The sequence below is a fragment of the Peromyscus eremicus genome, chromosome 3 (genome assembly GCF_949786415.1).
Source record: "Peromyscus eremicus chromosome 3, PerEre_H2_v1, whole genome shotgun sequence".
Lineage (NCBI taxonomy): Eukaryota > Metazoa > Chordata > Mammalia > Rodentia > Cricetidae > Peromyscus > Peromyscus eremicus.
This window is the reverse complement of record NC_081418.1, coordinates 103634469-103655562: the sequence shown is the minus strand read 5'-3', so window position 1 is coordinate 103655562 and position 21094 is coordinate 103634469. Positions and strand designations below refer to the sequence as shown.

Genomic DNA, 21094 nt, shown 5'->3' with positions numbered 1-21094 from the left:
GAGCATGGTCAGGTCCTCTCCACTGTCTGTGGTGGACTAGGTGTGGGTAGAGATGAGGACCTCCCAGTGCCCCCACTTCCTCTGCCTGTAAAGTAGAGAGAGGTCAGCTGTCGCTGTGACTCTAGGATTGGTCACTTGGTCCTCCTGGAGCAAGCCTTGGGCACATCTACCAGCCCAGAGATGTGACTGAGAGACTCAAAAGAGGCCTCAATTTCTCCATAGCTCCTGAAAATAACCCGAGGATCATTTCTAAGACGGTGGATGTCTCCCTCTACAAGGAAGGCAATAGCTTTGGCTTTGTCCTCAGAGGTCAGTGTGGCAGTCATCCTTGGAGCTGAGATGACGGGAACAAGGTCATTGAGAATCCATGCATGTTCTGTGTCACATTAGCGAGTGAGACATACATTTTTCTTAAGACTTTATCTGTTTATTTAACTTCATGTCTATGCGTGTGTGCAATATGACATGTGTCTAAGAGTCAGAGGACGACTTGTAGGAGACCGTTCTCTCATTTCACGGTATGTATGGATCCTATGTATCAAACTCAGGTCGTGAGGCTTGGCAGCAAGGATCTGCCCTTGCTTAGGACCTTAAAGGACCCTGGACCACTGAGTCAAACACTGAATGGACAATTGTGAGAAGCAGTGAAGTGCGCATGGCTGATGAGGGGCCAACAACAGAAATGATGGGGAAAGCTGTGGCCCATTCATAACCAAGTTTGGAGTTACTGAGTAACCAGGGCAAAAGGGAAGAGAGGATGAGATCACAAGAGACCACGCTATTGGAGAGGATTTGGATTGTGTTTCCTATCCTTCATTCCACCTGTGGGGAGGCAGGCTGCCTGGGCTGGTATCAAGGACTTTACTTACCAGAGGAACAGTGGGTAAGTGATTCCTGCCTCCTGTTGAATTCTGTCCAGGAGGTGCCCATGAGGACCTGCACAAATCCCGCCCGTTGGTCCTGACTTACGTGCGACCTGGTGGCCCAGCAGACAGGTGAGCCTGCAGGAGCATCTGCATCCCCTGGCCACTTGACACGTGGACATATGGACACTGTGTGGCCATCTGAGGCTCTGCATCTTCACATCACTTCCCAGATGGGAGATTGAGGCCAAGAGGGGACAACCTGCCCAGAGTCACTCAGGGATTTAGGGATTTAGGGGAGGTGACTAGGAGAGACCCCAGCTTGCCTCTTTCCAGGGTACCTCCTGACTCAGCCTATGACCATCGCTAGGACTGTCTGTGAAGACCTCTTATGACCCAGTACTGCCTGGCTTAGCCCATCAGGGCCGGGAGGACGGGGTGTGGGATCGGAATATGTCCAGGCCCTGCCCCTGTTCTCTGACCCCTCACCCTTGATCTCTGAGCAGGAGACTCCTGACCATTTTAAGAGAAGCCTGGACCAGGCTTGTTGTAGATCTAAATTCATCCTTGGTCTGGGGCCCTGCGTGAGCCGCTATTCATAGAACCTCCTGGAATAGCTCTGGCACCTGTCAGGGGTGACATTCCATGGCAGGGACTGGGCCCAAACTGGAGCCCTGCTGAGTTCTTTCCCAAGCTCATCTGTCACTAGGCCAGAGTCACTACTGGAAAATCGGGGTGGGGACAATGGGAGGAGATTCTGCAGTGGGCACCGTGGGACTCATAGACCACCCCTTCTCTGATGCTGTGTGTCCCCAGCTAGGTGGACATCCTCTCTGGGCTATGATGCTCTCTTCTGCCTCTGGTGCAGGAGGTGAGTGAGTAGCCTCGAAGAACACCCCAGCTCAGACATACTGGAGGGCAGAGGGCATCAGAGGGGGCCTGTACATTTTACTTGCCCTTTCTGTCTCTTCAGCCCCGACTCCCTCAGGCCTCCCTCCACACGTTGTCCCATCCCTGTGCCCTTCAGCTGACCGGGCTTTCACCTCCCCGACAGGGAGGGCTCCTTGAAGGTGGGCGACAGACTGCTCAGCATAGATGGGATCCCCCTGCATGGGGCTAGCCACGCTACCGCAATAGCCACCCTACAGCAGTGCAGCCACGAGGCCCTCTTCCAGGTGGAGTACGACGTGGCCACCCCAGGTGCGTTGGAGCCTAAGGGTAAGGGCTGGGGCAGGGGGAGGTCCCAGAGGCTCAGTACTACAAAGGCTGTGTGAACTTAGGCCAGTACCTTAGCCTCTCTGAGCCTCTTGACTGGGTCACGCATCTCCTGATTTCACTGGGGATCTTGCAGGAACAATACAGGTGAAGTCTCTGGTCTTGTGGGGAGGGAATGTCAGTTAGCACACTAGGTAAGTTAATGTGTGTTTGATGGCAGAGAAAAGAGCGAAGAGAGAGGGGAAGCAACATGTACACACAGGCACACACACACACACACACACACACACACACACACACACACACACCCAACACACACAAGCATCCTGGGGCATAGGTTCTAACTAGGGCATGAAGTGAAGGAGCGAACCTTTGGGGAAGCTCTAGGCAGGATGAAGTGTAAGTGCAAGGCAGGATGAAGTGTAAGTGCAAAGACCCTGTGGCAGGAGTGTTTGCCCTGAGAGTGAGGGGCCAGACTGGCTGCAGCAGATGGCTGAGTGGGAAGAAGCCAGGACAGAAGGGGTGGAGGTAGAAGCCACTGTAGGGGCTGCAGGAAGTGACTAGCCATCTCATGGAGAGCTGATGTGAGACCAAGATGCTTGGGGTGCAGATGGGGCATGTTTCTGAAGTACGATGGAGGCCTGGCCTGCTTCGCTGGTGGCTGTAGGTACCTCCTCCCCTCCATACCATCCCTTCCCTATAGGCGGTAAGGGTTAAAGGACACAGGGCCCGTCCAGGTGGGACAGTAAGCATGTTTACTTTCCGCGATTCTTTTTTCCCCACTCCCCGTCATTCCAGACACCGTGGCCAATGCTTCAGGCCCATTGGTAGTAGAAATAGCCAAAACCCCAGGATCTGCCCTGGGGATCTCTCTCACCACTGGCTCCCACCGGAACAAGCCGGCTATCACCATCGACCGCATCAAGCCAGCCAGCGTGGTGGACAGGTGAGGCGAGGCAGGGGTGTGCAGGGCAGAGGCAACCTGTGGCTCTGTCCGCTGGACCAGCCCCTCTGTGTCCCTGTCCCGCAGGAGTGGCGCCCTGCATGCTGGAGACCACATCCTGGCCATTGACGGTACCAGCACAGAACACTGCTCACTGGTGGAGGCCACCAAGCTCCTGGCCAGCGTGACTGAGAAAGTGCGGCTGGAGATCTTGCCTGCACCCCAGAGTCGTCGGCCCCTGAAGCCCCCAGAGGCAGGTAGGCACCTCCGCAGGTCTGGGGACATAAACCTGGGATCGGATGAGGAGAGTAATTGAGGCACCAGAGTTCCAGGATGGAAGCCTTGAGCAGACAGGAGAACCGTGTGAAGCTAGCAAGCTAACTGCCTGCCACACACTTGGGAGGGAAACTGAGGCTGTGGGAAGGACTGTGTGGGGGCCCGTGCTGGACTTTGTTAACTTAGTGTCTGCGAAGGGCCTGGCCCTGCTGGAAACCCTAGAGATTCTTTCTGAGGAGGCAGACACTCTCCAACGTCTCATTTTATTTAACCCAGAGTGGAGCTCGGAGCAGGGAATGAGGGCAGCCAATCTCTGGAGCCCCGCGGGGTTCCATGCTGCCGCAGAAGTTTAAGGGGCCTCGTGGGCACCGCCATCTTGCTATGCCCCTGTGTCTTTCCAGGAGGGGCTTCTGTGGGTAGACTGGGCCGGGACCCTCTGGGCCCATGGCCTGGCTTTCCTGCCTGTCGTTGTAACTGGAGCCTGGGCATAGTACTTGGCACACAGTGGGTGGCAGTGCACGTGAGCAGGGTGTTCTGTGCCTCGCTCGCTTGGGCAGGGCAAAGATCTTGGAGCTCACCATTGGGGTGTGGGGACTAGTCTTCTGAACGGCTCCAGACATCCACAACACTTTCCTCTTCCCCCTGCCGCAGTGAGAGTACAGAGGAGCGAACAGCTGCACCGCTGGGACCCCTGTGTCACCTCCTGCCACAGCCCAAGGCCAAGCCACTGCAGGGCCCCCACCTGGGCACCTGGAGGCCAGGACCAGAGCCGATGTAATGTACCCGCTGCTACAGCAATGCCGTGGTCCTGGTACCCCTTCCTGGTGGGCAGTGTCTGATGTACAGGGAGGAAACTGACCCGGGAGCCCAGGGATGCCCCTTGCCACTCAGCCTATCCCTAGAGGCCTGTGGAAATCCTAGTCAGGGAGGCCCAGAGCAGGAGAGACCTGTCCAAGGTCACACAGTAAGGGACTTTGATGAAGGGGAGTGGGGACGCTTGTCTCTGTCCATGTGGCTGTGTGGGTCTCCAACCCCACCCCTGTGCCAGGTGACTAGGGCCCTGCTGGGGCTCACAGGGCTGTGCTCTCATCTCCCCAGCCTTGTCCTCAACTCCCTTCTCCTCACCGACCGTGAACCCCGCCTTTCCCTGTGCCAACGCCAGCACCCTGCCCCGAGGACCCATGAGCCCCAGGACAACAGCGGGGCGGAGGAGGCAGCGAAGGAAAGAACACAGGAGCTCTCGTAAGCTGGAGGCCATCCCCACGGGGTACCAGTGTGGCTGAGGATGGGGCTGGGGGTGAAACTCGGGGTCCTGTGCCAAGTCCGGTGAGGGATGGAATTCAACAAGCAAGGCTCACTCTGGCCACCTGGGTGTGGTATGGCCACACATTGTAGCATGCCAGCTGTGACAGGAGCCTCTGAAGCCACTGTGTTCAATGTCTGATGGCTGTCACCAAGGGCCACATAAGATCATTCCTGTGATGTGTCCAGGGAAACCCACAAGGACAGAAATAGGTTGAGGATAGACTGCCTGGGGCAAGATGCAGGTTCTGGGGCAACGGGTGAGGAGACAGTGTGATTCCTTTCTTTTTCTGGCTTTGAGACAAAGTCTCACCATGTGGCCCAGTCTGGCCTAGAATTCACAGTCTTCCTGCCTCAACCTCCCCAGGTGCTGGGATTGCAGCCATGCACCACCAGACATGGCTAGGAGTTCCTTTGGGATGGCAATGCTTTAAGCCATCGACTTATACACTGGCTGGGTGACAGCTATTGTGTGGGGACTGCTTATCAATAAAGCTGTTACCAGGAGCTGGAGAGATGTCTCAGTGGTTAAGAACACTCACTGCTCTTGCAAAGATTCCAAGCTCAGTTCCCAGCACCCATGACAGGCCGCTCACAATCACCTGTCACTCTACTTCCAGGGGGAGCTGACACCCTCTTATGGCCTCTGCAGACACCTGTGCTCACACACACACACACACACACACACACACACACACACACACACACACAGACATGTACACATACACATAATCAAAAACAATAAAATAAATCTTAAAAAAATAAAACTATTACAAAGGAAAGAGGCATGTAGAATATAGAGCACAGCACCGCCCCAATCCAGTTTTACTCACCTAGTTTCAGTTACCCACAGTCAACCACAATCTGAAAATATTAAATAGACAAGTCTGGAAATGGACCATATGTTTTAAATCGTACACTGTTCTGAGCAGCACGGGAAAAGCTTACATCTGCACCATTTGGTCCATTCTGGGATGTGAACAGCATGTTTGCCCAGCACATCTATCATGTATACGCCACTCAACTGTCAGTCACTCTGTATGTCTCTGTTGGTCAGATTGGCTGGTGTCCACTGCTCAGGTGACACTTATTTTACTGAATAATGCCCGAAGACCAATAGTCATAGAGCTAGGGATGTAACTCAGACAGTCAGCTGCTTTCCTAGCATGTATGAAGTCCTAAGTTTTATCCTCAGTACTAAATAAACGGGCAAAGTGATACATGCCTGTAATCCTAGTATCTAGGATGGAGAGGTAGGAAGGTCAGAAGTTCAAGGTCATGCTCAGCTACACAGAAAGATCCTAGCCAGTCTGAGCTACATGAGACCCTATTTCAAAACTAAACAAAAGGTGCTACAGTAGTGATTCTGCTAATTTTTTTTTGAGAATATACTGATACAATAATTATATTTTATAATTAGCTATAGTTAATCTCTCTTCCTGAGGCTTGTTTGTAGGTGAAACCTCATCATGGGGCCAGGAGGTGGGGCAGTGTCTAGGGTACCTGTAAGCTTTGGTACTATTCGTGGCTTCAGGAATTTCCTGGGGTCTGGGTTCTATGGATAAAGGGGGTTTTGTAATATAATAAATAGTACAGGCGTCTAGAACCTCTGTCTTACAAAATCACAGTCCCTAATGCCATTTCTCTTAGCCACTGCTCATGCAGGGTAGACTCCGTAATGCCCCTGTACAGACAAAGAAACCCAGGCCCATTCCAGGTGGCCCCAGGACTCCTGCTTACCTGCCACTCTGGCTCCTGGACCTCTTGATGACTCTCAGTGGGCAGCTCTGGAAGGCCTCACCAGTGTTCATCTGAGCGTCAAACCCTCCTGTCCCACAGTGTCCCTGGCCTCCAGCACGGTAGGGCCGGGCGGGCAGATTGTTCATACAGAGACCACGGAAGTTGTGCTCTGTGGAGACCCCCTCAGCGGCTTCGGCCTCCAGCTCCAGGGAGGCATCTTCGCCACCGAGACCCTGTCCTCTCCACCGCTGGTGCGCTTTATTGAACCTGACAGTCCCGCTGAGAGGTGAGCCTACTACCTCTGGGAGCCTGCAATTTGGGGAGCTCTAGTCTAGTGGGGAAACTGAGTCACAGCTATGGGCTCTAGCTTCACAAATATGCCTTTCTTTTTCTTTCTTTTTTTTTTTTTTTTTTTTTTTTTTTTTTGGTTTTTCCGAGACAGGGTTTCTTTGTGTAGCTTTGCGCCTTTCCTGAATCTTGCTCAGTAGACCAGGCTGGCCTCGAACTCACAGAGATCCGCCTGGCTCTGCCTCCCGAGTGCTGGGATTAAAGGCGTCCGCCACCACCGCCCGGCCAATATGCCTTTCTTAATCACCATATTGGCCCCATCCCCAGCCACATTTTACAGTTAAGGAAGGGGGGGCGGGTTCAGAGGAGTTGGTGTCCTTGCCTAGAGTCACACAGCATGTAAGCCCTGTCTGCCTGTCTGCCTCTGGGACTCTGTGTATCTTGTCAGGACAATGGTACCATCCCCAGTGGGCAGACAGAGAAACTGAGGCCCAGCAAGCTCAAACCCTTAGCTAGGGACAAGGCTGAGTCACAGACAGCTGAGGGTGGGCCCCCCACCTTGCACCACCCCTGTGGTTCTAGTCACTGGCTTCTTCTTTCCACTGGGCTCTGGGGGTTAGGTGTGGGCTGCTGCAGGTGGGGGACCGTGTCCTAGCCATCAATGGCATTGCCACTGAGGACGGAACGATGGAAGAAGCCAATCAGCTGTTGCGGGATGCTGCACTGGCCCGCAAAGTCATTTTGGAGATTGAGTTTGATGTAGCAGGTGAGTAGGCCACCCAGCTACACACACATACACACACACACACACACTGGGACCCTGTCCCTCCCCATGCTGTGCTCCCCAAGATCATGCACAGTGCCTGTCTAAACCCTGCATAGGGAGGAGGAAGTGCCACACCGGAGTCGGGAGTCGGGAGGACATAGAGCGGATTGCATGCAGCAGGGACAGAGAGCAGGGCTCAAAGACTCCAGTCAGCTCACGTCAGGGCTTTGGTCCTGGGAGTTCTACACTGTGTGGACAGGACACCGCCTCCCTCTGCCCTCTGCTTCTCCATCTGTCAAATAGCGGAAGACAGGGGTGTGGTATGAACTAGTGACAAGTGGTGAAAATACCTACATCCAAGGGGGCCAAGTTTTGTGACAGGCCCCACACTGGCCAGCAGGCCCCATCTCTGGCCTCCGCCCTGTCTCTGTTCTGAAGACAGCACTCAGCTGTTTGGAGCCAAGCTGTCAGCCCTCTAGGCCTCAGCTTCCTCCTCCATCAGGTGGAAGCAGCAGGGTGGGGTTGGAATGGTCACTCGCTGAGTTTACGCCCCCAACCCTGACCCATGAGAAGCCAGAGTGGGTGCAAGAGTCAGATCTCTGAGCTCTTCTGGAGTCTCAAGTCACCCATGGCTGTTGGTTCACAGAGTCTGTCATCCCAAGCAGCGGGACCTTCCATGTGAAGTTACCCAAGAGGCGTGGTGTGGAGCTGGGCATTACCATCAGCTGTGAGTCCCCTTGTCACCTTCTGGTTTGTCTCACCGCGTCTCCACCATGGGCTGCAGCCCCATTTTATAGAAGGAAAACTGAGTCACACAGAGCGAGCTGATGTGCTCACAGCCATTCAGCTGGGAAGTAATGGGACCAGGAAGTAATAGGACCAGAAGCCAACCGTATCCTCTCCCGACCCCACCTTAAACAGGGGCCCTTCCAGATTAAATTCACAGGTGTCTCCCCTGCCCCACAGCAGCCAGCAGAAAGCGAGGGGAGCCCCTGATCATCTCCGACATCAAGAAGGGCAGCGTGGCGCACAGGTGGGGCGCCACACGGGCAAGGGTGTGGCCATGGGGGTGGGGCGGTGCCCATCTGCACCAGGCTCCTCCCATCCCCACCCCACTCATGCAGGACTGGCACCCTCGAGCCAGGCGACAAGCTGCTGGCCATTGACAATATCCGCCTGGACCACTGTCCCATGGAGGACGCTGTGCAGATCCTGCGCCAGTGTGAGGACCTTGTCAAGCTGAAGATCCGGAAGGATGAGGATAACTCGGGTATGTGCCTCGGAGACCATGTCTGATGGGCAGCTGCTGGCGCGGGGGTGAGGGTGGGGGGCTGGGAGGACTTTCTGCAGGGATTCCTGCTACCCACAGTCCCCTGCTCCAGGGCCCTTGGGAGCCGCTGGAGGCGCCCCAGAGTGTGAGATGTTGACAGGACCGATGTGCAGGGCTGATGTCTGAGTGGCTTTGCGGGTTGCACTGTTGGCCCCGGCATAACAGAGGCAGGCCTGAACTGCTGGGGCGCAGGGTGGGAGGGGTGGGGGCAGGAGAGGCAGAAGGGGTGGCGAGGAGTGTGGTAAATGGAGTGTGAACCCCATAGTCTGGGGCCCTCACCCTAGAGAAGAAGCCACTGGTGGCCAGTTTTGTTTTCGTTCCTCCCCTCCCCCCTCCCCCTCCCCCCTCATCTCCTGTCCTCCTTCCTTTCCTGCCATTTTAAAAAACGATTTTCTCTTTTTATTTACTATTTTTGTTTATCTTGTTTTTATGTGTATGGGTGTTTTGTCTACATGTCCACGTGCATGCCTGTTGCCCAGGGAGACCAGAAGAGGGAGTCAGAGCCCCTGGAGCTGGAGTGACAGGTGGTTGTGAGCAGACATGTGGGTATTGGGAGTTGAACCCTGGTCCTCTGGAAGAGCAGCCAGTGCTCTTAACCCCCGAGCCATCTCTCCAGCCCCTCCTTTCATTTCTTCCCCCTCTCCTTCTCTTTCCTCTTTGTCTTCCCCTCCCCTCCTCCCTTCCTTTTTTTCCCTCCTCCCCCCTCCCTCCCTCCTCCCTTCCCTCCTCCCCTCCCTTCCCTCTCACTTCTCTTTGCTGTAAATCTTGAGTTGGCTGAGGGTGGCATGTGAATCTGTGTTTTCACATGTCCCTGTAGGGTTTTTTTTTCTTTCCTTCATGGCGCCTGGGCAGCAGGCCGGGAGCCTGAGGTGGCCTCCGGGTCCCCAGGTTGTACCCCTGAAGGCCTGAGCAGGTGTGTTAGGGCTTGGTGAAGTCATAGGTGGTTGGAGAGTGCTGAGCCTGGGGAGGGGTGGGTCCCAGCCCTGCCCCCTCCTGGGCCTCACCCTCAGGAGCCTGTCCACTTGTAGATGAGCAGGAGAGTACAGGGGCCGTCAGCTACACGGTGGAGCTGAAGCGCTATGGTGGACCCCTGGGCATCACCATCTCTGGCACCGAGGAACCTTTCGACCCCATCATCATCTCTGGCCTCACAAAGCGTGGCCTGGCTGAAAGGTAAACTCTGTGGTGACACAGGGAAGGCCTGGGGACCCCCCAGGGAGCAGAAGGTGGGCTTTGGGACCAGCCAATCTAGGTTTTTACTTCTGTTTCAGCATCAGACAACTCAAGCACCCATTCACTTCCTCTCTAAGCACCCATTCCCCATCCTTGGCAGGAATTTTGGTCCAGCCCAGCAGCCAGGGCAGAGAAAATGAGGGCAGAAGGGACCAGGGGACCACAGCTAAGGGCAGGGCTGGGCTTACTTTCAGCTGTCCCCAGAGTATGTCCCCTGACAGTCAGCACTCTGAGGCCTCTATGTGTCTGAATATCAGGGGTAATGCCCCATTGCTAGAGCCCCACCTGAGGCTTATCCCGAGGCCCTGAGGCTTCTGGGCTGCCTGCTCCACCAAGTGTCTCTGGGGGCTGTGCCAGAGAAGGAGCCTTGAGAGGAAGATGTCTTGACTGCCCCTCAGTGGGGTGGACAGATGTGAAGTGGGCCCCAGGCGAGTCCCAGCTTTCTACCTCAGCTTTGCGAGGGGTGAGTCGGCCGCACCAGGAAGTGTGAGTTCCCCTGCACAGCAGGGAAAGGCTCTGGGCTGAAGGGTGAACTTCATAGGGCCTGAACATCCAGCACAACTGCCTAGCCAGCATCTAGACTCAGGCTGGGTCGCTCCTGGAGCGCCCTCTACTGGACTCCAGGGAGACTGCAGGGACCCAGTGGACCATACTGACTCCAGAGGGCTGGGATGGTGGGTAGTTCACAGCCTTCTATGCAGGGCAGTGTAGCCCAGAGCAGCTGCAGTACAATCAGACTTGCACTCCAAACTGTTCTTCTAGTAGCCACATTCAAAAAGCTAAGTGAAAAGAAATTAATCTTAAATAAATGTGCATTTCAACATGTAACCGATCCACATTTTTTAAAGTTAGCGTGCAAAGTAAAGTAACGGGTTTTGTCATGATATTTTCAAATGTGTTTGTCATCATTACACTTTGTTTTTACTCCACCCCTCCCCCACTGCAAAACCCCTATCTCTCTGCCCCTCCTCTTCCTGATCCCCTTCCTTTCCTTACATAGCACCCATCCTGTTCAGGTCCCAAGAATCCACCCATTACTCTCTATTTTTCTCTGTGTCCCTGATCCTTTAAAATCTGGTCCCTGTCATGGTCCTCTTACAATCTTTATAACCCCTCCCTATATATAATTTTAAATCTAGCTTCCACATAGGAGAGAAGACACACATGACTTGTCTCTCTGAGTCTCTGGCTTATTTTGCTCAGCTTAATCATTTCCATCTATTTTCCTACAAATTTACTTTTTCCTTTTAAAGAATTGGTACCTTGAACTTGCCAGGTGTTGGTGATGCTCGCCTTTAATCCCAGCACATGGGAGGCAGAGGCAGGCGGATCTCTGTGAGTTTGAGGCCAGTTGGGTCTACAGAGCTACACAGAGAAACCCTGTCTCAACAAAAAAAAAAAAACAACAAGAATTGTTACCTTCAACTCACAAAGACCCGCCTGCCTCGCCTCCAGGGTGCTGGGATTAAAGACTTGTGCCACCACATCAGGCATCTATTTTCAGTTTTTTGAGAAGCCCCAACATTGACTTCCTTAGAGAGCTCCAGGCCAGCCTGTGCTACATAGCAAGACCTGTCTCAGAACAAAAAAGGAGGGTGAGGGTGACTTTGAACCAACAGAGCTATAAAACCTGGAATCTGGGGGAGAATTGTTCAGCAGAAGTTCTGAGGCTGACTTGGATCCCTCACTTCTCTCTTCCTCTCTCCTTCCTCCCTCATTCTCTCTCTTCTTACCTCTCTGAGACAGGGCCCCAGGATGCCCCTCTGTCTCTGGAATACTGAGAATACCAGAATGTGCTCTTATGCCTATCCTTCCTCCTACCCAGTTGGGGCCAGCCAGGCCTGTGCCTTGGGGCCTCTGTGCGGTATTTGAAGGCAGGACCAACACACTCTGAGGCCCTGAGCATCTGGGCCTCATTTGTGCTCTGTGTCCGCTCCTCAGGACTGGTGCCATCCATGTGGGGGACCGTATCCTGGCCATCAACAGTGTGAGCCTCAAGGGCCGGCCCCTGAGCGAGGCCATCCACCTTCTGCAGGTGGCAGGGGAGACTGTCACACTGAAGATCAAGAAGCAGCTGGACCGTGAGCCTTTCCACTTCCTGGGGACTTCCTGGCCTACAGAGGAAGGGCAGTCCTGGGTCAGGCTGTGTGCCACCAATCTAGAAAGGGGGTAGGGTCCCTGGGCCAGCTGATGAGGAGGCTTAGAGAGAGGAGCCCTGTGCCATGGTGGCACAGTGCAGTATGAGGTACATTCTGGGTCTAAACCATGCTCCTCATTGCTTCATATCTCTTCAGGTTCCTACATGTTCCTATGTCCTATGTGTGCCACAGTTTACCTGAGTCTTGGGGTCTTCTTTTAATCTGGCCTCGATTGTTGTTCACTATATGACCTTTGGCCTGTTGTTCAGCCTCACATGCCTCGGTTTTCCCATCTGCGTGATGGGTTCACTTACTAATATGCCCCACCTACATGGCAGAAGCCAGATTGTCAAGTGCCTGGGAGTTCTCCGAGTAGGGAAACTGAGGCTCACAAAACATCTGTGTCTCTGAGGTCATAGGTGATACTCCTTCTCTTCCCAGGTCCCCTCCTCCCCCGCCAGTCGGGCAGCCTCAGTGAGGCCAGTGATGTGGATGAGGACCCTCCCGAGGCCCTCAAGGGAGGCTTGCTGACGGCCCGCTTCTCACCCGCTGTTCCCAGTGTGGACAGCGCTGTGGAGTCCTGGGGCAGCTCTGCTACAGAGGGTGCCTTTGGGGGCCCAGGTAACGAGCCCGGGACCTTGGACAGGCTTTTGTGAAGGTGATCCCGCTGCCTGCTCTTCTTGGCACTTCTCTCTTGGCTGGCCTTTTCCTTCGGAGGAAACTCCCAAGGGTCACCTGAGGAACTCCGCCTTTCACCTGCAGTCCCGGATTTCCTTGCCGTGTGCTGGGGACAGAGCAGCTCTTATTCTGCTGTCTCTCCTTATCCCCATGCCTAGCACACAACAGGTGTCAGTTCATGCTTCCAGGTGAAGACAGAAAGGCAGACAGTGCCCTCCTTGCCCACGTGGCTGAGACCCACCGGGGCTGCCCTCTGGCCTGTGGTTGAGGCTCAGGGAATTAGCAGAGAAGCATCTCCGGGTTCTTGGTGAATCCCCACTCCGTTTCAGTTAGGGCCTTTGGCTCTCCCTGAGTGTCCCCATCACCAAGCTCCAGGGAACTGGTCCCCAGGGCTCCCAGCTCATCCTCAGGGCTCCGGCAGGTAGGTCTGGGACTGTGATCCAATCAGAAACTCCCTTTCAAGGAGGCCCTTGAACAGGCCACACCCGTGGAGCTGACCATGGTGCTGGAACTTCAATATTAATGGCTGGATGTCTAGATGTTCCAGGGGCTTGCTAGGGTGACAGGGACTCCTGGGTCTCTCAGTGGTCACTTGGGCCCGATAAGGACACAGATCTGCCCACTGGTATCCGATTTCTGGGAATGAGGGAGGACAAGGCCAGGCTAGAGAGAAGGCCCACATCCCCCTCTCCACCCGCCAGGCTCCTACACTCCACAGGTGGCCGTCCGAAGTGTGACTCCCCAGGAGTGGCGAAGCAGCAGACTGAAGAGCAGCCCCCCACCCCTTGAGCCCCGGAGGTCAAGCTACACACCTGGCCCCGCTGATGAGAGCTTCCCAGAGGAGGAGGAGGGGGACTGGGAGCCACCGATGAGGTCTGTGGTGGGAACACTAAGGGGGGGCGGGGGTAGCCAGAGGGGGAGCTAGAACAGAAGAACATCCCTGGCCTGAGGACTAAACCTGGGCTGGAAAGGGCATTCTGTGGAAAAACAGCAGCAGACACGTCCTAGTGCCCGGCTTGTTCCTCCTGAGTCTGTGAATAGCTGCATTCAGAATTGCAACATCAGACTCAGAATTTGAACCCAGACTCCTCCTCAGATCAGGCTGCATGAGGCGTGACTCTCAGTTCACAGCCACCAGCCCTGGGCTGTGCATGTTTGCATATGTAGGACTGGGCTCATACAGCAGCCAGCTCGCACAGAGTGGGTCTCCACAAGAAACACCCATGCCCCCTCTGCCTGGGCTCACCTCTCTCTCCACCCTGCACTGTCCTCCTTAAAAGCAATGCCAGGCCTTTGAGAAATGAGGACTTTGTAAATCACACTGTGGCAAATGGCAAAGGGCTCTGAGAGCTGTCAGGGGTCCTGCAAGCTAGGTGTTAGCTGCAGATGGGCCACACAATGTGGGCTGGCCAGGATGGGTGCTGCCCACCCACCCCACCCCCTGCACAAATATCCCATCTTCTCCATCCATCTATGTCCTGGCTGGTTCTGGCTCTGTTCTGTCACTGTCCCGTGGTGCCATGTGTCTGGGCGGGATCGGACTGTCTTCTGGGGGCTATCCCATGGATCTCTCTGTCTGTCTCTGTCTTCTGTCTGTCCGTCTGTCTTTCTTCCCAGGCGTCCTGTGTCACCGCTCTCCACCCCGTCTCATCTGCCCCTGTTCTAATTGGCCACCAACAGTCTTGGTCGCCCCTAACTGCGTCTCCCCCCACATTCTGTGTCACCAACCACTGCCCTGGGGCCCCAGCACTGCCACCGAGGACACCCGCCTGCCTACCTGCCCGCCCTATGGCCCCTGGAGCCCAGCACTGGGTCCTAGGCAACGAAGACTCCTCAGGCCCAGCCCGCCCACCCTCCCGCCCGCCAGGAGTTGACGCTGTGGTTCCTGTTGCAGCCCAGCCCCTGGCCCCGCCCAAGAGGAGGGCTTCTGGAGAGTGTTTGGAGAGGCCCTTGAAGACCTGGAGTCCTGTGGTCAGTCAGAACTGCTAAGGGAGCTGGAGGTACTGTCACCTGGCCAGAGGGCCTGTGGGGCACCATGTCTGGACACCCTGGAGGGCTGGGGAAAGGCTACCCATCAATGGAGTCAGGCTCCCGTGTCACCTGGGGATGTGTAATACCTATATGTCTTGTTGCTGTGACAAAAGCCACTCTTAAAAGGAAGGGTTGGGCTGGAGATGGTTAAAGCACTTATTCAGATCCCCCCAAACCCATGTAAATGTAGAGTGGGCATGGCAGCCTGCCTGGAAATCCTAGCCTCTGGAAGAAGTCGGGGATCCCCACACCTAGTTAGCAAGCTTGGCTATTATTGATGAGCTCTAGGTTTGATGGAGAGAGTAAGATGAAAAAGCAATGGGGGGGAGGGGGGATTCTGGACATCAACCTTGGCCCTCCACATGCACTCAGACACACATGCCTGTGCACCCCCATACATGTGCACATATACCCATGCAAATACACATACCCACGTATACACACATGAGAAATGGAAAGGGGAGGACAGGATTTGTTTTGGCCCACACTTCCAAGACACAGTCCCTCATGGCAGTCCCCTGAAGCCATAGCAGCAGGGTCTTGGGAGTGCTGGTCGCTGCATTTGCAGTGAGGATGCAGAGGCTTGAGTGTTGTGCTTGGCTCTATTTTCCTTTTATTCAGTCCAGAGCTCCAGCCCATGGGTCTGTACCACCCACATTCAGAGTGGATCTTTCCACCTCAATGAACCCAATTGAATGGGCATGTCCACAGGTTTATCTCCTCACTGGTTCTGAATCCTGACAGGTTAACAATCGGTATTAACTATTACAGTGTGTGTGCTCTCACCTGGGCATCCGGGGTGTGAAGGGGTCTTTACATGAAGAGAGGTGTGAGGCACGTGCACACACCTGCATATCTTTAGGGCGTGCATATCTGAGTGTGAGGCACATGCACACACCTGCATATCTTTAGGGCGTGCATATCTGAGTGTGAGGCACGTGCACACACCTGCATATCTTTAGGGCGTGCATATCTGAGTGTGTGCATGGAAGTGCCCTGAGGCCATCCTGCTGTCCCTGTGGATGGGTGGCATGTGCACACAGGGCATGGGTGATGAGGGTCACCATCACTCAGGTATGGGACAGGGGGACTGACAAAGCTATTCTGAGTTCAGTTTTGAGAGCAATTGAAAGCTCTGTTTCATCTGCTACCACCACTACCCCCATTTTATTTTAGCGTTGTTGACTGGGGGCTCTCCCCCATTCATCAGCCCTGCCGATTACCAGGTTAAAAAAAACCCAAAACTCCAATTTTGGTTTTCCAGTCTTTCTGTTTGTTTTCTGTCTTGCTCATTTTGATATTCATTTTCTTAGACTTTGTGTGTGTGTGTGTGTGTGTGTGTGTGTGTGTGTGTGTGTAAAGATACTTGTCCTGGTTTCTTAGCTATTTAGTCTCCACTCTTCTTTCTTCACATAAAATACTTTCAAAGCTATGAGTTTACCTGTAAGCACTGAGTTGGCTGTGACCCCACAGGTTTTGTTTGTGGGACTCTTGCTGTCTACTCAGTATCAAATATTTTAATGGTTTCCACTGTCACGTGACTTAAACACTTGAAATCTACAGAAATGCATGTTTGGGGTTGTCTTAGTCGGGGTTTCTATTGCTGTGATAAACGAACACCAGGACCAAAAGCAACTTGAGGAGGAAAGGGTTTCTTCCACATCATAGTACATCATCCAGGGAGTCAGGACAGGAACTCAAGGTAGGAACCTGGAGGCAGCAACAGATGCAGAGGCCATGAAGGGGTGCTGCTTACTGGCTAGCTCCTCGTGGCTTGCTCAGCTTGCTTTCTTACACATCCCAGAACCACCTACCCAAGGGTGGCACCTACCACAGTGAGCTGGGCCCTACTGTGTCAATCTTCAAACAAGAAAATGCGCTGTAGGCTTGCCACAGGCCAGTCTGAGGGAGACATTTTCTCAACTGAGGGTCCATCTTCCCACATGACACTAGCTTATGTCAGGTTGATGTAAAAGTAGCCAGCACAGGGTTTTAACTGCCAATTGCCTTCTTTAATCTCTCTCCCAACTCACCAAGCCTCTTCTTGGCTGTATTCATCCCAATATTCAATCCAATTCTTAGAGATCATTTCAATTTCTACTTGTTTGTTTGTTTTTCAAGACAGGGTTTCTCTGTGTAGCTTTGTGCCTTTCCTGGAACTCAATCTGTAGCCCGGGCTGGCCTTGAACTCACAGAGGTCTGCCTGCCTCTGCCTTGCCAGTGCTGGGATTAAAGGTGTGCATCACAACCCCCTGGCAATTTCTACAATTTTATTTCCCCAAGCTCTCTACTTTTCACATCTTGAGATTTTCTTTCTTAACGTCTTTTACTTTTTAGCTTCTTACTTTTCTGTGTGTTTTAGACAGACTTAAATTTATTTTCTTTTGTACTTTCTATTAGTTCCAGCCACCTGGGGTCAGGTTTGCCTATCTGTTGTGTCTGTGGTCAGAGTGTGGGTCCACCCATCTGTTGTGTCTATGGTCAGAGTGCGGGTTCACCTATCTGTTGGGTGTGTGGTCAGAGTGTGGGTTCACCTGTCTGTTGGGTGTGTGGTCAGAGTGTGGTTCACCTATCTGTTGGGTCTGTGGTCAGAGTGAGCGTTTACCTGTCTGCTGTGTCTATGGTCAGAGTGCGGGTTCACCTAACTGTTGGGTGTGTGGTCAAAGTGTGGTTCACCTAACTGTTGGGTCTGTGGTCAGAGTGTGGTTCACCTGTCCATTGGGTCTGTGGTCAGAGTGTGGGTTCACCGGTCTGTTGGGTGTGTGGTCAGAGTGTGGTTCGCCTATCTGTTGGGTGTGTGGTCAGAGTGTAGGTTCACCTATCTGTTGGGTGTGTGGTCAGGTGGGCTTTTCAGCTCCAATGTTGCAGCTGCTGTAGCTGCAGCTGCCCATGTACTCTGTGCCCTGTGGTAGTGGAGTGTCTCTGAGGTCTCGAGTCTTTGAACTTCGCTAGTTCCAGACCAGGTTTTGCCTGCATGTATATGTGCCCTACTTGTGTGCAGTTTTCCCACAGAAGCTAGAAAAGGGCATCAGAACTCCTGTAACTGGTTACACAGGTTGTGAGCGCCATATAGGTGCTGGGAACTGAATCCAGGTTTTCTGCAAGAGCAGCCTGTGCTCTTAACCACTGAGACATCTCTCCAGCCCTTTCACCTTCTATTTTGAGACAGGGTTTCTTATTGAACCTGGAGTTCACCATTTTGGCTAGACTATCTGGCCAGTGAGCCCCAGGGGTCTGCGTTCCCATCCCCCATACAGCCTAGGATTATAGATGCACACTGCCATGCCTTTACACGGGTTCTTGGGACCTTGGCGTGACTCCTCATGCATGTGCAGTAAGCACTTGCCCCTTTGATCTACCACTTAAGCTCTCTGCTCTTTAAGGACTCTTTACCCAAGATCCCAAGTCTCTGGTCTTTCCCAGTAGACCCTGACTCTCTAGGAGGTGAGATGTGCAAAAGGCACTTACATCCACTCCACCAAGGTTCTCCCCCACTTCTTCCTAACAGCTTGGCTCTCTCTAAAGCAGTTGCTTTCTCCGTCTTCCTGGCACTTGGACATCAGTGCCAGACAGAGTGGAAACTCAGATACCATGATGGATGTGAAGAGAGAAATTTCTAGGCTGGGGAGATAGCTGGGTGCCTAGGAATATCACACTGGAAGAGGCTCCTCCTACTTTGGCACCTCTGTAGTCTGTGGATGTCCCTTTCTGAATGTGATGCTCTCAGCTCACACGCACTTCTGACTCTGCCCACTGCCCCATCCCGTCCCATAGCCCCGCTCCTTTCTCATCTCCATCCTTGTCCAGATGACACTTTTCCTTTGCCTTTTGCTTGGCAGCTCCATGGTCCCACCATGTCCTTCCTGGCCACCATACCCTCCTAAACACTCACATCTGTTCATGTTACATTCTTCACCAATTACTTGCTCCAGAGTCACCCTGTTGTCACTATGGGATAAAAAGTCACATGCTTCCTGTAGGCTGCTGGGTGCTGGAAGACCCTGACTCTCCAGGTGTCCCCACAGTCCAGCTCTGCCGTGTCTTTCCCCTCCCTGTTCGAGACATCAGCTCTGGAGGCATCTCCGACTCCTCCCTCTGTCCTGGACTCTCACTCCAGGATGGATGTGCCTTGATGCTGTGAGCCAAGGCTCGGAACCCTGACTGTGGAGTCAGATTCCGAGTTCAAATTCTCTCACTAAACCTGTTTGTAACACAGAGAAAACGGCTCAGTCCTACAGATCGTGGGGTGAGTTAAACTTGTAATTGCTGAGGACTGAGCCTGGCACAGAGCAGACGTTATTCTGCCCTTAGTGCCCAGAGGCTCTTGTTCTGATTCTGTGGTTGGTCAACGACCTCCTCCACTGTCTTCACCTGTGACCACGCGCCTGCCTGACAGAGCCAGATGGAGTAAGTATATGGTGTCTGAGTGACAATCGTGTCCCCACAGGCTTCCATCATGACAGGTGCTGTGCAGACTGTGGCTGTGGATGGCAGGCCTGGATCTCGGCCCTGGCGCCGGAGCCGGGAAGTCCGAACATCCCCTGAAGACCTGCAGGAGCTTCTGTTACCAACACCCCTGGAGATGCACAGGGTGGGCACTGGGGTTGGGGGCTGCAAGCAGGCAGAGTGTGGGCACAGGGGGCCTGGCACCAGGAGGAGCTTACCTGCTTGGGACCCTTTGTTGAGATTTATTCTCCCTCTCTGAAAAATGGGGACTTGGGGGCTGGAAAGATGACTTAGCAGCTAAGAAGAGCACTGGCTGCTCTTTGGGGGACCCAGGTTTGATTGCCAGCACCCACAGCAGCTAGAAACCATTTGCAACTCTAGTTTCGGGGAATCTGATGCCCTCTTCTGGCTTTCAAGGGCACCAGGCACACAAGGAGTATGCAGACATACATGCAGGCAAAATATTAAACACATAAAATAATAGAAACTTTAAAAATCCAAACCAACCAACCACCACCAACAAAAACACCCAGGGATTTTTTTTTTTTTGGGTTTTCTGAAAATTTCACCTTTTGGGTAATTGCACCCTACACCTGCATACAGACACACCTGTGATACAGAGTGGGCTATTCTTTTTCAGCAAACTTTATCCCTAGATGGATATACACATATACAAATGTGTATGTTACATACACACATGTATACACACATTAAGGTTACATTACATATATATAGTTAGTTAGTTAGTTAGTTAGTTAGTTAGTTAGTTAGTCTTCCCTTCTTACAGGTTCTGAATTCAGTCCACCAACCACAGATCTAAATTATTTAGGGAAAAGCTGGGCATGGTGGTATAGGTCTTTAATCCCAGCACTTTGGAGACAGAAGCCAGCAGACCTCTGTGAGTTCAAGGCCAGCCTGGTCTATATAGCAAGTTCCAGGCTAACCAGAACTACATAGAAAGACTCTATCTAAAATAATAATAATAATAATAATAATAATAATAATAATAAGTATTCACAGAAAAAAATCTGTACCAAACATGGGCTGACTTTGGACCTCATTCCTGGTGAATCATCTACGTAGCACCAACCATGAACTAGGTCTCAGAAGCCCTCTGGAGAGGACTTGAGCCCGTGGGCGGGCAGGCACAGGTTCTGTGCAGAACCTACACCATTGAGCGTCTGCAGATTTGGGGATCCTCGTAGGGTCCAGGAGCTGGTACCCTGCCGATACCAAGAGACCACTTTGCATGCCACCGTAGGCAGATGACTGACGCAGCTTCCTGGCACCACCTGCGTCTCTTGCAGCTGTGTGTGTCTATATAAGAACCAAGACATCAGAGCACATGCCAAATCCAGGGGTTTGCCCAGAGTGATGAAAACACTATGATATGATCCCCTACTCCCCTTTCTAAGAGACCCCTGAGCACTGGGACCTGCGGGCTGCACATGGCAAGGTCAATACCACAGGGCCCAGGCTCAAGACTGTTGAGGGCAGCCTAGAGTATGGCCAGCCAGCAGACTGGGCCTGGATCCCAGGGACATGATGGGGGTTGGAGCAAAGGTCACCGCCTCCTCCTCCCAGGTGACCTTGCACAAGGACCCGGTGCGGAACGACTTTGGCTTCAGCGTCTCGGATGGCCTCCTGGAGAAGGGTGTCTATGTCCACACTGTGCGCGTTGATGGGCCAGCCCAGCACGGAGGCCTGCAGCCCTTTGACAGACTCCTGCAGGTAACTCGGGGGAGCCCCAGCACTGGCCCAGGGACAGAGCTTGATTCGAACTCTGAAAGTGCATGGAACGGCCAGTGGGGTGAGTCAGGTGAGGCTGAGGTTCCACTTGCTGTC

The 21094-nt window shown here is 53.4% G+C and overlaps 1 protein-coding gene across 1 annotated transcript in view; it reads left to right on the top strand.

Annotated features, from left to right (window-relative positions):
* Grip2 (glutamate receptor interacting protein 2) overlaps positions 1–21094 on the top strand; it is a 33892-nt gene that overhangs the window by 9945 nt on the left and 2853 nt on the right. The window contains exons 5-23 of the mRNA XM_059258221.1: positions 223–309; positions 920–995; positions 1918–2063; positions 2877–3024; positions 3109–3278; positions 3949–4071; positions 4396–4539; positions 6439–6625; positions 7248–7393; positions 8040–8120; positions 8360–8426; positions 8518–8663; positions 9752–9896; positions 11898–12037; positions 12536–12715; positions 13474–13645; positions 14667–14772; positions 19251–19394; positions 20834–20980. Of these exons, the coding sequence (XP_059114204.1) occupies positions 223–309; positions 920–995; positions 1918–2063; positions 2877–3024; positions 3109–3278; positions 3949–4071; positions 4396–4539; positions 6439–6625; positions 7248–7393; positions 8040–8120; positions 8360–8426; positions 8518–8663; positions 9752–9896; positions 11898–12037; positions 12536–12715; positions 13474–13645; positions 14667–14772; positions 19251–19394; positions 20834–20980 (2555 nt within the window). The remainder of the gene's footprint in view (positions 1–222; positions 310–919; positions 996–1917; positions 2064–2876; positions 3025–3108; positions 3279–3948; positions 4072–4395; positions 4540–6438; positions 6626–7247; positions 7394–8039; positions 8121–8359; positions 8427–8517; positions 8664–9751; positions 9897–11897; positions 12038–12535; positions 12716–13473; positions 13646–14666; positions 14773–19250; positions 19395–20833; positions 20981–21094) is intronic.